This window comes from Pyrus communis, chromosome 9 (genome assembly GCF_963583255.1).
Source record: "Pyrus communis chromosome 9, drPyrComm1.1, whole genome shotgun sequence".
NCBI classification, from domain to species: domain Eukaryota; kingdom Viridiplantae; phylum Streptophyta; class Magnoliopsida; order Rosales; family Rosaceae; genus Pyrus; species Pyrus communis.
Window position 1 is genome coordinate 24,064,305 of NC_084811.1, and position 14,305 is coordinate 24,078,609.

General features: G+C 38.4%; 2 protein-coding genes across 2 annotated transcripts; one reads left to right on the forward strand and one right to left on the reverse strand.

The window, feature by feature from the left end:
* Positions 1-5,143: 5,143 nt before the first annotated feature.
* On the forward strand, positions 5,144-5,554 carry LOC137744550 (secreted RxLR effector protein 161-like). The gene has a single exon (XM_068484336.1). The coding sequence runs from the start codon at positions 5,144-5,146 to the stop codon at positions 5,552-5,554; it is 411 nt and encodes a 136-aa protein (XP_068340437.1).
* A 2,674-nt stretch (positions 5,555-8,228) lies between these two features.
* Positions 8,229-13,742, reverse strand: LOC137745764 (digalactosyldiacylglycerol synthase 1, chloroplastic-like). The gene is made up of 7 exons (XM_068485772.1): positions 13,005-13,742; positions 11,989-12,021; positions 11,073-11,160; positions 10,048-10,529; positions 9,689-9,955; positions 9,213-9,562; positions 8,229-9,042 (listed from the first exon to the last, which is right to left on the reverse strand). The coding sequence occupies exons 1-7, from the start codon at positions 13,623-13,625 to the stop codon at positions 8,508-8,510; spliced, it is 2,376 nt and encodes a 791-aa protein (XP_068341873.1). The 5' UTR covers positions 13,626-13,742; the 3' UTR covers positions 8,229-8,507.
* Between the last annotated feature and the right edge of the window lie 563 nt (positions 13,743-14,305).

Sequence of the window (14,305 nt, forward strand, 5' to 3'; positions counted from 1 at the left end):
AGAAGGGATACATTAAGGGAGACAACACCAAGCACATAGCGTCGAAATTCTTTTACTCTCACCAGTAACAATAGCATCAGAACATTGAAGTCAAGCAAATCCGTTCCTAGGACAACTTGGCCGGTCTCTTCACCAAGTCATTACCCAAGTCTATTTTTTAGAAGCTCGTCCAAGGAATCGATATGAATAAATTATCTAAATTTAATTGCTTGTAGTTTTCTTATTTGGAATTTATGTCTAACTCAAGAGGAGTATCCTGAAGCATACTCACTTGATCTTGATGTACTATTTTTCCTAAGATTAGGAGCATTTTTCCCACTGGGTTTTTGCTACCTAACGAGGTTTTGATGAGGCACCCATCTTGGGATGATCATACTCTGTTGAGTTCACTACTTTCCTCATGTTTGACTTTTGTTTTAAACATTATGCATACTTCTCACTTTTCTCCTTAGTCTATTGGTTTTTCTCCCACCTTGGATTTTACATAGCGAAGTCTTGTGAGTTTTACTACCAAGGCATACTTTCTTAAATTTGAGACTCGTATTTGCCCGTTGTGCCACCGACTTCATCAACTGTTCTACCTTATCTACTAAATATCTGATGCGATGTTTGTTTAAGTATTTAAACACTCAAGGGGGAGTGTTGCAGTCATATTTGGAATAGGAATGTGATTGTGTAAATCCTAGTGTATCTAGGGATATCTTTTATATTCCCTCTAGTAGTATAATTCATATTAGAGTTGTAATCCTAAAAGGGTAAGGATTTAACCTATCATACTACTATAAATAAAGGCACAATGAGGTGATATAACACACACCTCACGATTAAATCTCTCTCTTCTCTCTCTCACTACCGCCGGCTTCCCTTTCTCTATTCCCTTATAATAGCTCAGCTAAATAGGCCTACAACGTAAATGATAAATTTACTCTTCTAGATATATAGTTAGATGGCTATAGAGATTTACTGTGTTTTTACACAATCCCTTTAGGTTTTTTTTTTTCACTTAACCCTAAGTTTTTAAACCTTACAACAGGACCCGCTAACATGATTTCATATAACCTCTAAACACAAAATGAAGTGATTGTTGCAATTAATATTGTTTAGGAATATAATTGTGTAAATTTAGAAGTCAATTCCAATAGGATTGGGAATACCTAAGCCCCGTTTGGTATTGCCCTTTTCACCAGAAATGGTTTCACTTTAAAGTTAAGCACTAAAAAAATGTTTGGTAACTGACAAGATTTAACGAGACATTTATCCTAGGTTGGTTATATCCTTATATGAGTGTTCATTGCCGCTTGATCTCCTCAAGTTTCGACTTTGCACTTCTCACATTTTTCTCTGAGACTTTGGGTTTGGTCCGGCTTTGATTTTACCATTGTCAAGTTTTTGTGAGTTTATAATGCTTTAATGCACCCTTAATTTTGATTTGCATGTAAATTGTCGATGCCGATCGAATACTTCAACAATCATCTGAGCTTTACACATTCAAGGGGGATGTTGGAGCCAATATTGTTTAGATATGATTGCCTAAATCCAGAAGTAGAGTCCAAAAGAATTTGGTGTTATCTAATCTCATTATGACTTGTATTAGTTGTGCGGCAAGAAAAGACCACCTCACTAGTATAAATAAAGGCATAATGCCACCAAAGAGCATAAGTGAAATTACAACTTATGAGACCTCTTTTCTCTCTTCTGTCGTCCCTCTCCTACCTTCATTCTCTAAATTCTCCAGCAGTGACATTGTTTAACAGTAATCCACAAAGCAAAAATACGAATAAAGCTCGAGCAGTGTATTTGTATTTCAATCTTTGAGAGTAAATTTTTTATTGGGGAAACTTTTTAATGACATCAACAATTCTTCTAACCGAAAGAGTTTAGTAAAAACAATTCAAAATCGTACGCAGCTTTGTGAAAACATGAAAAATCTCAGAAGTATTGGTGTACTTTCCTCATCATTTTTTTTAAATTAGGATCACACCACTTTTATGATAATGGTCTGTAAAGTATCCGACCTCATCCTTTGGAGTAGGCTAAAATTTGATAAAATAAGTGGATAAACAATATATCACTCCTTCCAGATGCTAACGGCAAACAAGAGGCAGTTCCAATTTGTCTAGCCACCTCAGAAAATGGGAAGGCAAACTCAATCTGCATCTCCAAAGGGGATCGAATTTTAATCTGGATCCTATTAGATTTGATTTAATTAAAACGATATGAATTTAGAAGGGCAGTATGATAATTCAAATATGATCAAAATTCGGAATAATTTGGAATAATTTGTTTGGTTTTGGTTTGTTTTGAATTATGGATAATTGTTTTATGGATATTATTTCTTGAATTGATTAATTGAATGGATGAAATTATGTTTATGTATGTGACCAATTCAATCAATTTATTTCTAAGTATACGTCTAGTGGGGAAGTTAGTTGTCTGCCTGATAGTGTTACCATGCACACGATATTGCGTGAGTGACACTATTTTACTAACTTTGTACCTAAGAACGCCCTTCTGATAACTCTCTCAAGCCCATCCAACCTAATTGAAGGATACGGAAAGACCCGTATCATGTTGTCCAATGGTATTGTCTTAACCATTAAAGAGGCCCTCTATTCTTCACGTTTCGGGAGAACATTGTTGAGTTTTAAAGATATTCGAGATAATCAATATCATATTGAAACCACTGAAGATAATGGTTCTGAATTTCTTTGTATCACTTTGTACAAATATGGCCAGAAGCGTATTTATTGGAACGTCTCCCGAGTGGGTTGTACATCACAACCATTTGCATCCTAGCAGCCCACCATGTGGTCGGCCCTGTGCCTGAGTTCCAGAGCACTTTACTGCTTTGGCATGACCATATGGGACATCTCGGACGTGAGTTGATGTACCGTATCTCAAATCATCACATAGGCATCATTTACCTCCCTATGCTGGATTCCCGCCATGCAAAGTGTGTTCTTTGGGGAAGTTGAATAGTTAACCTCGATTACAAAGATCATTCACAACCCTCCTAAGTTTCTTCAGAAGATTCAAGGGGATATTTGTGGACCTATCCAACCAACATGCGGACCATTTAGATACTTTATGGTGTTGGTTGATGCATCGACACGATGGTCACATGTTTACCTGTTGTTAACACGCAACGCTGCATTTGCGAAACTCCTAGCACAAATTATTAAGCTAAGGGCTCACCACTATGATTATCTGATCAAGTCGATTCAACTGGATAATGCTGAAGAGTTTATGTCACAGACTTTTGACGATTATTGCATGTTAGTAAGGATTGAAGTGGAATATCTTGTACCCCATGTTCACACCCAAAACGGCCTGGCAAAAGCTTTCATAAAGTGTCTTCAATTGATAGCTCGAAATTTGGTTATGCGAACTAAACTGCCGGTATCTGCCTAGGGCTATACAATATTGTATGTAGCTATACTGGTCCGCCTGAGGCCCATCACTACCTAACCTCATTCACCGTTACAGTTGCTTACTAAATACGAGTCTGACGTCTCACATTTACATGTGTTTGGGTGCGCAGTTTATGTGCCAATAACACTGCCATTACGTACGAGAATGGGTCCTTCGAGAAAAATAAAAATCTATGTCGGTTATGATTCGCCATCAATTGTACCGCACATTTTGCCATTTGTCACTTTGATGAGATAGTCTTCCCATCGTTAAGGAAGATAAGCATGCTAACGTTCCTGGAGAACATTGCGAATTGTCGTGGTATGTTCCCACTATGTCTCATTTAGATCCATGCACTGCCCAGTCTGAAACTAAGGTGCAATGAATTATAGATCTTTAGAGCATTCTTAGAGCATGCCAGATGTTTTTAATGATCTAGCTAAGGTGACAAGATCACACATACCTACTGCAAACACACCTGCAAAGATAGATGTACCCCACGTACATCACAATCCCGCCTAGGAAGGCCGAACCATCCCCGAAGGTTGGGCGGCCACATCTTCCATGCGGCCCGGTACATTGGCGGCTAGCCAATCATCTGCTCCATCCCTGAAGCATGGCATACCCCTTGGTTCAAAGGATTCACAACCCCAGAAGAGGAAATTAGCACCAACTAGTGACCTTAATTTGAATCCGACCATCGTTCACTCATCTGTTCGAACGCATGAGGTTATTCTAAATTACGGTGATCTCTTAGACAAGACAAACCGACCTCCTAAGAATCGCAATATTTCGATCCACTACGCAGTATTGGATAAGGTTTAGAGTCGAAATGAGATAATCGTCGACAATGCATTTGTGTACACAGTAGCTACTAACGTTATGCTTAGCGATGACATTGAACCACGTTCCATTGATGAATGTCGACGTAGAACAGATTGGTTAAACTGGAAACAAGCAATCTAGGTTGAACTCGATTCGCTTGCGAAACGTAAAGTGTTTAGACCTATTGTTCCTACACCACCATGTGTGAAGCTTGTTGGCTACAAGTGGGTTTTCGTGAGGAAACGTAATGAAAAGAATGAAATAGTGTGGTACAAAGCACGCCTCGCAGCGCAAGGCTTCTCTCAACGCCTTAGGATTGATTACGATGAGGCGTATTCCCTCGTAATGGACGTCATAACATTCCGTTACCTAATTAGTTTAGTAGTTTCTGAAAACTGAATATGCAGCTTATGAACATGGTAACCGTGTATCTTTATAGGGATCTCGATACATAAATATACATGAAAGTTCCAAAAGGACTTCCATTGACTGGTTCAAATAGTTCTAGACCACGGAACACTCTCTCTATTATATTGAGGAGATCACTCTACAAATTGAAACAATCCGGGTGGATGTGGTATAACCGTCTAAGTGAATATTTGACAAGTCAGGGTTATGTGAACAACAAATTATGCCCATGCATGTTCATAATGAATTCACATTCCGGATTTGCAATCATTGCATTTATGTCGACGACATGAACCTCGTCAGAACTCCTGCAGAGCTTGAGAAAATTGTCGTGCACTTCAAATCGGAATTTGAGATGAAAGATCTTGGGAAAACTCTATATTGTCTCGGCCTGGAGATCGAGCATTGTTCGGATGGAATCCTTGTACATTAATCGAACTACATTCAAAAGGTGTTGCGACGTTTTAATGAGGATAAAGCAAAGCCCTTGAGTATACATATGGTCATTCGGACTCTAGATGCTAAACGAGATCCTTTCTGTCCAAATGAGAATGAAAAAGAGATTTTAGAACCCAAAGTTCCATACCTAAGTGCAATTGGGGCTTTATTGTATTTGGCTCAATGCACTGGACCTGACATCTCATTCGCTATTAATCTTTTTGCTAGATACAGCAATGCACCCATACGTAGACACTGGAATGCTGCTAAAGAAATTTTCCGCTACCTCAAGAGTACGAAGAATTTAGGCTTGTTCTATACCCACAAATCATCGAGAGTTGTTGCCCCTCTTGGTTCTCGGATTGATTCCCACCTTGTTGGTTACACAGATGTTGGATATATGTCTAACCCACATAGGGCATGTTCTCAAATGGGCTATGTCTTTATCGTTAGAGACACCGCTATGTCTTAGAAGTCTACCAAGCAAATGCTAGTTGTGACTTCTTCAAACCATGTTGAGATTATCGCCCTGCATGAAGCATTGCGTGAGTGCTTTTGGCTAACAGCAATTATGGAACATATTCGAAGCACTAATGGTCTTACTTCCATCATTGACCTTCCTACGACGATCTTTGAAGACAATGCAACATGTATCGAGCAGTTAAAGAAGGGATACATTAAGGGAGACAACACCAAGCATATAGCGTTGAAATTCTTTTACTCTCACTAATAACAATAGCATCAGAACATTGAAGTCAAGCAAATCCGCTCCCAGGACAACTTGGCCGATCTCTTCACCAAGTCATTGCCCAAGTCTATTTTTTAAAAGCTCGTCCAAGGAATCGGTATGCATAAATTATCTAAATTTAATTGCTTGTAGTTTTCTTATTTGGAAGTTATGTCTAACTCAAGAAGAGTATCCTGAAGCATACTCACTTGATCTTGATGTACTATTTTTCCTAAGATTAGGAGCATTTTTCCCACTGGATTTTTGCTACCTAACGAGGTTTTGATGAGGCACCCATCTTGGGATGATCTTACTCCGTTGAGTTCACTACTTTCCTTATGTTTGACTTTTGTTTTAAACATTATGCATACTTCTCACTTTTCTCCTTAGTCTATTGGTTTTTCCCCCACCTTGGGTTTTACATAGCGAGGTTTTGTGAATTTTACTACCAAGGCATACTTTCTTAAATTTGAGACTCGCATTCGCCCGTTGTGTCACCGACTTCATCAACTGTTCTACCTTATCTACTAAATATCTGATGCGATGTTTGTTTAAGTATTTAAACACTCAAGGGGGAGTGTTGCAGTCATATTTGGAATAGGAATGTGATTGTGTAAATCCTAGTGTATCTAGGGATATCTTTTATATTCCATCTAGTAGTCTAATTCATATTAGAGTTGTAATCCTAAAAGGGTAAGGATTTAACCTATCATACTACTATAAATAAAGGCACAATGAGGTGATATAACACACACCTCATGATTAAATCTCTCTCTTCTCTTTCTCACTACCGCCGGCTTCCCTTTCTCTATTCCCTTAGAATAGCTCAGCTAAATAAGCCTACAACATAAATGATAAATTTACTCTTCTAGATATATAGTTAGATGGCTATAGGGATTTACTGTGTTTTTACACAATCCCTTTAGGTTTTTTTTTTCACTTAACCCTAAGTTTTTAAACCTTACAACAGGACCGCTAACATGATTTCATATAACCTCTAAACACAAAATGAAGTGATTGTTGCAATCAATATTGTTTAGGAATATAATTGTGTAAATTTAGAAGTCAATTCCAATAGGATTGGGAATACCTAAGCCCCGTTTGGTATTGCCCTTTTCACCAGAAATGGTTTCACTTTAAAGTTAAGCACTAAAAAAATGTTTGGTAACCTGATAAGATTTAACGAGACATTTATCCTAGGTTGGTTATATCCTTATATGAGTGTTCATTGCCGCTTGATCTCCTCAAGTTTCGACTTTGCATTTCTCACATTTTTCTCTGAGACTTTGGGTTTGGTCCGGCTTTGATTTTACCATTGTCAAGTTTTTGTGAGTTTATAATGCTTTAATGCACCCTTAATTTTGATTTGCATGTAAATTGTCGATGCCGATCGAATACTTCAACAATCATCTGAGAAGACATGATTCAATTACTTCTTAAGCTTTACACATTCAAGGGGGATGTTGGAATCAATATTGTTTAGATATGATTGCCTAAATCCAGAAGTAGAGTCCAATAGAATTTGGTGTTATCCAATCTCATTATGCTTGTATTAGTTGTGAGGCAAGAAAAGACCACCTCACTAGTATAAATAAAAGCATAATGCCACCAAAGAGCATAAGTGAAATTACAACCTATGAGACCTCTTTTCTCTCTTTTGTCGTCCCTCTCCTACCTTCATTCTCTAAATTCTCCAACAGTGACATTGTTTAGCAGTAATCCACAAAGCAAAAATACGAATAAAGCTCGAGCAGTGTATTTGTATTTCAATCTTTGAGAGTAAATTTTTTATTGGGGAAACTTTTTAATGACATCAACAATTCTTCTAACCGAAAGAGTTTAGTAAAAACAATTCAAAATCGTACGCAGCTTTGTGAAAACATGAAAAATCTCAGAAGTATTGGTGTACTTTCCTCATCATTTGTATAAATTAGGATCACACCACTTTTATGATAATGGTCTGTAAAGTATCCGACCTCATCCTTTGGAGTAGGCTAAAATTTGATAAAATAAGTGGATAAACAATATATCACTCCTTCCAGATGCTAACGGCAAACAAGAGGCAATTCCAATTTGTCTAGCCACCTCAGAAAATGGGAAGGCAAACTCAATCTGCATCTCCAAAGGGGATCGAATTTTAATCTGGATCTTATTAGATTTGATATAATTAACACGATATGAATTTAGAAGGGCAGTATGATAATTCAAATATGATCAAAATTCGATAATCCGAATACAAATGAATGTGGGAGAGTACGATGGGATGTTAATAACGTCTATCAAAATAAATTTAAAGCACCGTAATTTGGTTTAGTAACACTCAGGCTCCACTGTATTAGAGAAGGTTCTAAGTTTGAATCCGACATGACGCAATTGTTGAACAGAAAAAGTAGGTAAATTTACATTTATGAAAGAAATATTTGAAGAAACAAATCATCTTATTTCATAATATATGCTCACTTGTCTCATCAGTTCAGCAAAACGTAGTACAATTTCATGGCTTGACTATATACTGGCAATTATTTTCTACAAATAAATACGAGAGAACAAAGCAAAACTTGGATCTGGATATCTACCAAAATATATGCTCCATTAATGCATACATTTGCAGCAACAAACTTTTTCTACCTAAATCATTGCTTGCAGGATCCTAAATTACCGCGTGTTAGTATTATACACAGTTGGACTGGTAATCTACTTACCACCCATATATTGGATTCTCTACCAGGGGAGGCAAGAGATGAAGGTCTTTGCAGTGTTGCTTGTCATAGTCTCGGCTTCCGGGAATTGCTCCGGTGCATAGTCTAAGGAATTCATTGCCGGTGAGACAGTAGTGGGCAAATGCCAATCCTCCATCAACCATACCTGTCAAGCTAGGCATTGATGCGGATTTTGGGATCCGCTTTCGATTTCCCATGCTTGATTTTGCACCATCGTTGTCTTTGTTCAAGACTCTGTCAAGCTCAGAATACTCCATAAACCTCTGGGTAGCAGCTTCCCATGAAAGATGATATCTTTGCTCGGGAGTAAGGGGCTGAGGATTAAATGCCATTGCTTCCTTCACTTTGGCAACAAATTCCTCGGATGTTTTGTAGGTCAAGCAATTAGGAAATGATCTGAAAAACTCATTTGATGGATGATCCGCACAAATTACAAATTTTCCCATAGCAAGAGCCTCAGCAGTAGCCGTGCACAGCACATCACTAACGCTGGGATTTATGAAGACTTTGTACCTTCAAACAAAGGAGAGAATATCATTAGCAGGAGAAATGAATAGAGGGGGAAGAAACAAAAAAAAATGTAGAATTGAACAGTTTAATCACTCATGGCATGTTATTTCTAATCCACGGTTGGCACAGAAGCGAAAATGATTTTGTACAGTGAATTCCTAAAAGATCCTTACCCGTGAAGAGAATGATCTGCATGGTCTCTTCCTTTCAGAAAGTTGAGATTTAAATCCAAGCTTTTAGCCGTACTCTGAACTTCATTGGCATCCTCTCCATTTCCATACACGTCCAACTTGAAGCCATCAAGGTCACACTTGTGCTTTGCCAACACATCTATAAGCTCACGGTATCCCTTTGCCCAGACCATCTTCCCTAAGAAATATGCTCCTTTTGAGAATGCTTCCTGTCCAAGTTCCCTTTCTGCAGCGACCTTTTCTCCAATTCTCAAGAACTTGGGATTCACACCGTGGACATTGCAAATCAGAGATTTAGGTAAATCCTGTGTGGCAGAGGAAAGGCGAAGAACCTGGAGAAATCATTAACAATTTAGTTGTCAGATCAAGAAAAGCATTAGCAGACCCTAATAACATTAGCAGAAACCATGCTAAAAAGAATTGCACGCGATCGTCAGATATTCAATGAATTAACTTACCTTGTCGCAGTATGCTCTTGTGACCCAATTGTTTATGTGCTTCACAAAGAAGGCTTGGAGAGCACCATTCTTCTCCCTCTTGATATATTCCAAGTAATTTGTGTGAACAACACCAACAACATGGTTAAATTTATCGGTCCAACGCTTACCATGATGATACCAATTCAAGTGTTCCGGTTCTTCCAGGATAGCAATGTCAGCATCCTTGGACTGAATAAACTGAGTAGTGTCCCCAGCTGGTAAAATGCTTCGCCTTGCTTTTGAAAACTAATATATAGCAAGACCAAATATCAATTAGCAACCATAACATGATACAAATAAAAAGTCATTTTGTATGGTCAGATTCACCAGATAATTACCTTTCCTGGATAAAATGATATCTTAAAGTCTGCTTTAAAGCCAATCCTTTCCTCAAGCCAGTTACGGATATAAATTTCCTGCTCTTCTGGTGAAGTAAAAGTAATGTTGCTAGGATATACAAGTTCTTGATCTGATTTACAAAGCCATGGAACTAATAATGTAACATTCTGTTTTGCAGACTCTGCAAGATATGCAGCACGAAACAGTGGATTCACTGCTGTTCCTGTCATCCAAGGAAGACTAGCAGTTGTGACAATAGCAACATGTCTTTTCTCATCTAACTGGTCATGCTTTGCATGGTCTGTCCAAAACCCACCATCATAAGAATGCCCTGTGCTTTGGATGACGCTGGCTATCCTTAAATCTAATTCATCATTCATGTTTTCACTGTCTATAAGAGATGACTCTCCAGAAGAATGTGAGTGCAGAACTTGGTTCTTGTGTTTGCTGCACAAGCTTTCCACTAGTTTCTCACACACATCTGCAGTCATTTACAATACCGTACAAGTTCAGCAGTCTTGGAAGATGAAATCGAAGATGAAATCAAAGATAAGGATATGTGAAATTATATTCCTTTACTTTTATTTTCCTTTTGTGTGTACTGTTGTTAGAGAGTGAAATGATCCTGAGGTTACTCAATAAGTTAACATACCCAATTGAATCCCTTTTTCAAGATAAATTCATGTTCATGATAGGGATGCCGACGCTATGAGTTTAGAACATCGTTTATACCATGATTGATATCATATGTTTTACGCTTGGAAATAGTCCAACTAATTTCGAACCGTAAATTCCATAACTTCCCAAAAAGTTTAAAATAAAATAAAACATATATCAAATTTAATATAAAAAATAAATAAATAAAACTATAAAAAATATATATATAAAAGAACCCTTGAAGTCTCACTACTCATCTAATTACTTCATACAAGCATGAAAGTTTCCCTAGCAGAAGAAAAGACACAAAATACACCTAAGAACATATACAGTAACAGCTTTAAACAGAAATTAAAGAATCACTTACTTCTCCTAACGCCAAGTTGATCGAGAAAAGGCTCAGATTGCCTAACCAAACATGCCAAAAGTTCTGTCACATCCAATGGAGGTACTGCCTATATCATGTATACAGAGAGAAATTTAGAATAGCACATTACCTACTCAATTCCAATTAAATTGGTTTTATGTTATGTCTATATAATAATTCATATATTCTGAAATGAAACAGGCACAGCAAAACTAGTTCACAAGGAGCATCATCAAAATCCAGGCCACTGGTTTTCCTCGAAGAGTCTTATAATAAATGACACCCAATCTACGTCTAGTATTCTCTTGCTAACATGACTAGACACCCTTGCCCATTATGTAGAGTTTCTGGAATACGGACCCCACAGTTTGCAAGGACAACAAATCTTAGCTTCTCATCTTTCTTGGTTAAGTTTTGGAAACTAAACATTCTTTGTTGGAACTGTACTAACCCATCATTTCTCTTATTTGGCTACACTAAGAACCGTGTTACAGAAATTAACAAGTTTTTTCGTGAGTTCAATGGAAGAAAAAGGACAGCTCCAAGAGAAAGGAGAGGACTAGGAAGGCTTGGGCATCAAGGCTATATATGATTTCTTTTATGCATGTAAAGAATTTTATGCAAAAACTAAGTATTGAATAAACAAATATACACAAAATTTACAGATGTCGCCAAATGTTTCTTTTATTTACCCAACTTATACAACCACCTTTGAACAAATCAAAGAACAAAAATTCCTCTGGAGGCTCATGACAGTGGTGGATTAAAAAGTGTGCCTAATTATGCCAAAAATGAGTTCTGTACGGTAACACATTACAACAAAAGATTCCAACAAAAAAAGACACATGATACACAGGTTTCCAACCAAAAGAAAACACAGGACAACAGAAGCAAAATATGCCGAATGTATACCAACCTTTGACTCCTCTGGCTCCTTGTAAATTGACTTCTGAAAACAGCAGGAAACAAAATTAGTTGTAAAAATATGCATGCACTTGTTTATTACCACTCTTCATGAAACAAACATTGATCAAGGATAGCAAAAACTGGGAAATTTAAAATGTAAACTGCAGTAAAAACAACTGTGATATAATGATATATATGGGTAAATATATAATGTTTTATTCACCAAAAAGAATGCTCCTTTCAGAAAACAAACATCATATAATTTGTTTGGCATCACTATGCAACTCATCATTGAATAAAATAACAATCTGCTTGTTAAAAGGAAGGATTGTTTCACACTAGACGCTCAGACTTAAGCTTTTATACCCAACGATATAGTCATAGGCACATATCAAGCTTTAACTAATCTAGTATTCCATTTGGTGCACAGGTTGTGGTTTCGAATGATATTGGACTCCCAACATCTATGCATAACGCAGAACTACCATATGCCTAATACCAATTAGCATCGCATAGCTCAAAGTAATTGATCAAAAACCCGTTTACTGTTAACTGCAAAACTCTCTCCAATGATTTCAGAACCTTAGCTGAAGGATTTTGTTCTATACCTTCTTATGACCAAAGGATTACAAAAAATAAGAAACCTTTTGTATTATCAACTCTAACTTGTTCATTCATATTTAGTGCAGGAGACCTTAGTAACGCCGTAGTGTCTCAATGTCCTCTACCCTGATTTAAATTAGGCTACCCGATAAACTCACAAGGATATCGACAAGGAAAATAAGAACACAACTATCAAGTTTAGAGCTTCATAGTTTCTTTTACTTCTGTTTTCATTTCACATGCCAAAAACACAACAGCCACCAATATGTATCACTAATACCTACTTCCACATGAATTCTAACAAGTCATTCCAATTTAACCACAGGCAAGATTCAATCAAAATGCCAAGTTAACAAATTCAATTGCTATGAAAACTCAAAGCTGAAAGCAACAAATTACGAAATGAAGGTAGAGAGAACATACCAAGCTGGACTTGAATTTCTCCACAAACTCACTGTTCTTAAATCCACCGAGAAATTCCCGCTTTTCGAACTCTTTCAATCTCGTCTTCAACGCCCGAATTGGTTCCCAATCCTTAATGGATTGTCTCTCCACATCCTCCCCCTCACCCTCTCCCTTCCACTCTCCCCAAAACTCACTGAACTTCAATGGCCTTCCCCTAATATCCCTATTAAATTCCATAACCCCATCCCTGTCCTCCACCTCCGACACCAGCGCATTCTTTATCGCCGACAAATTGATCCGGATCCTCGACCTGGGGCTCCACTTCTCCAGAACCTTCTTGCTGAAGTCCGGCGACGAGTACACCCTCCGAAACTCCGACAGCTTCGGCTGCAGCTTCTTGACGAAGTCAATCTCTGCCGGCGGCGACGCCGAAGACCGAATCCCCGCCGACGACGCGGAGTTAAACTTGAACAGGTTCTCAAGCTCGCGGTCGAACGACGTCGCTAGGTTCTTGAACTCGTTGGCCCGGTGCTTCATCAATTGGAGATCCGCGTCGGCCGAGTCCTTCACTTCCCTCCACCCTTTCGATATGAAGGAGAAGGCGTTGGAGGAGGTCGAGGCTTGGCCTTCGCTTCCCATGGCGGAGGAGCTAGGGTTTTGACTGAGAGCAAACGAATTGAATTTTCCAGGGTTCCGAATCGGATTTCGGGAATCTTCCGTATCGGATTTCGGATTTCGGGAAGCTTGCAGATATAAAGAAACAAACAGAGACGAGCTGTGGGTGGGCTGAGAATTTAACGGTTGGTATTTCCGGGGCTTTCTTTTTCCGGAACCACGTGTACTTTCCAAGTCGGATTTTTGCACGTGATGATACTGTTATGGGATGATGATGTGGAGAGAAGGCACGTGATAGGATGAGGTGGCGAGCTGTGAACCGTGTGATGGCGGATTGGGTTCCTGATGAGAATATTCTGGGGGGAAAGAATGTGCTGGACGCTGGTGAATGACGGTTGAGATTTTCGCGCACCGTGATTCGTCTTTAACGTGATTAGGTAAACGTGGCTGGACGTGATTTGGGGGGGTGGGGAGGGCATTGGCTCGGTGGCCTAATTTCCTATCCCGCCGTTTCCGTCTCTGTTCTGCATCGTTGCTTGTCAAAAGAAAAAGCGCGTGGCTAAGTGAGATAGGAAATGAAATTTCAGTTGATTGTTCAAATTGAAAGCTACGATATATTTCGTCCTTTTACTGCTGTGGCTTTGACGATTTCAAATGTGTTGCATGGCATGCTCGAAGGATTTGCATGATATGAATTCATCATC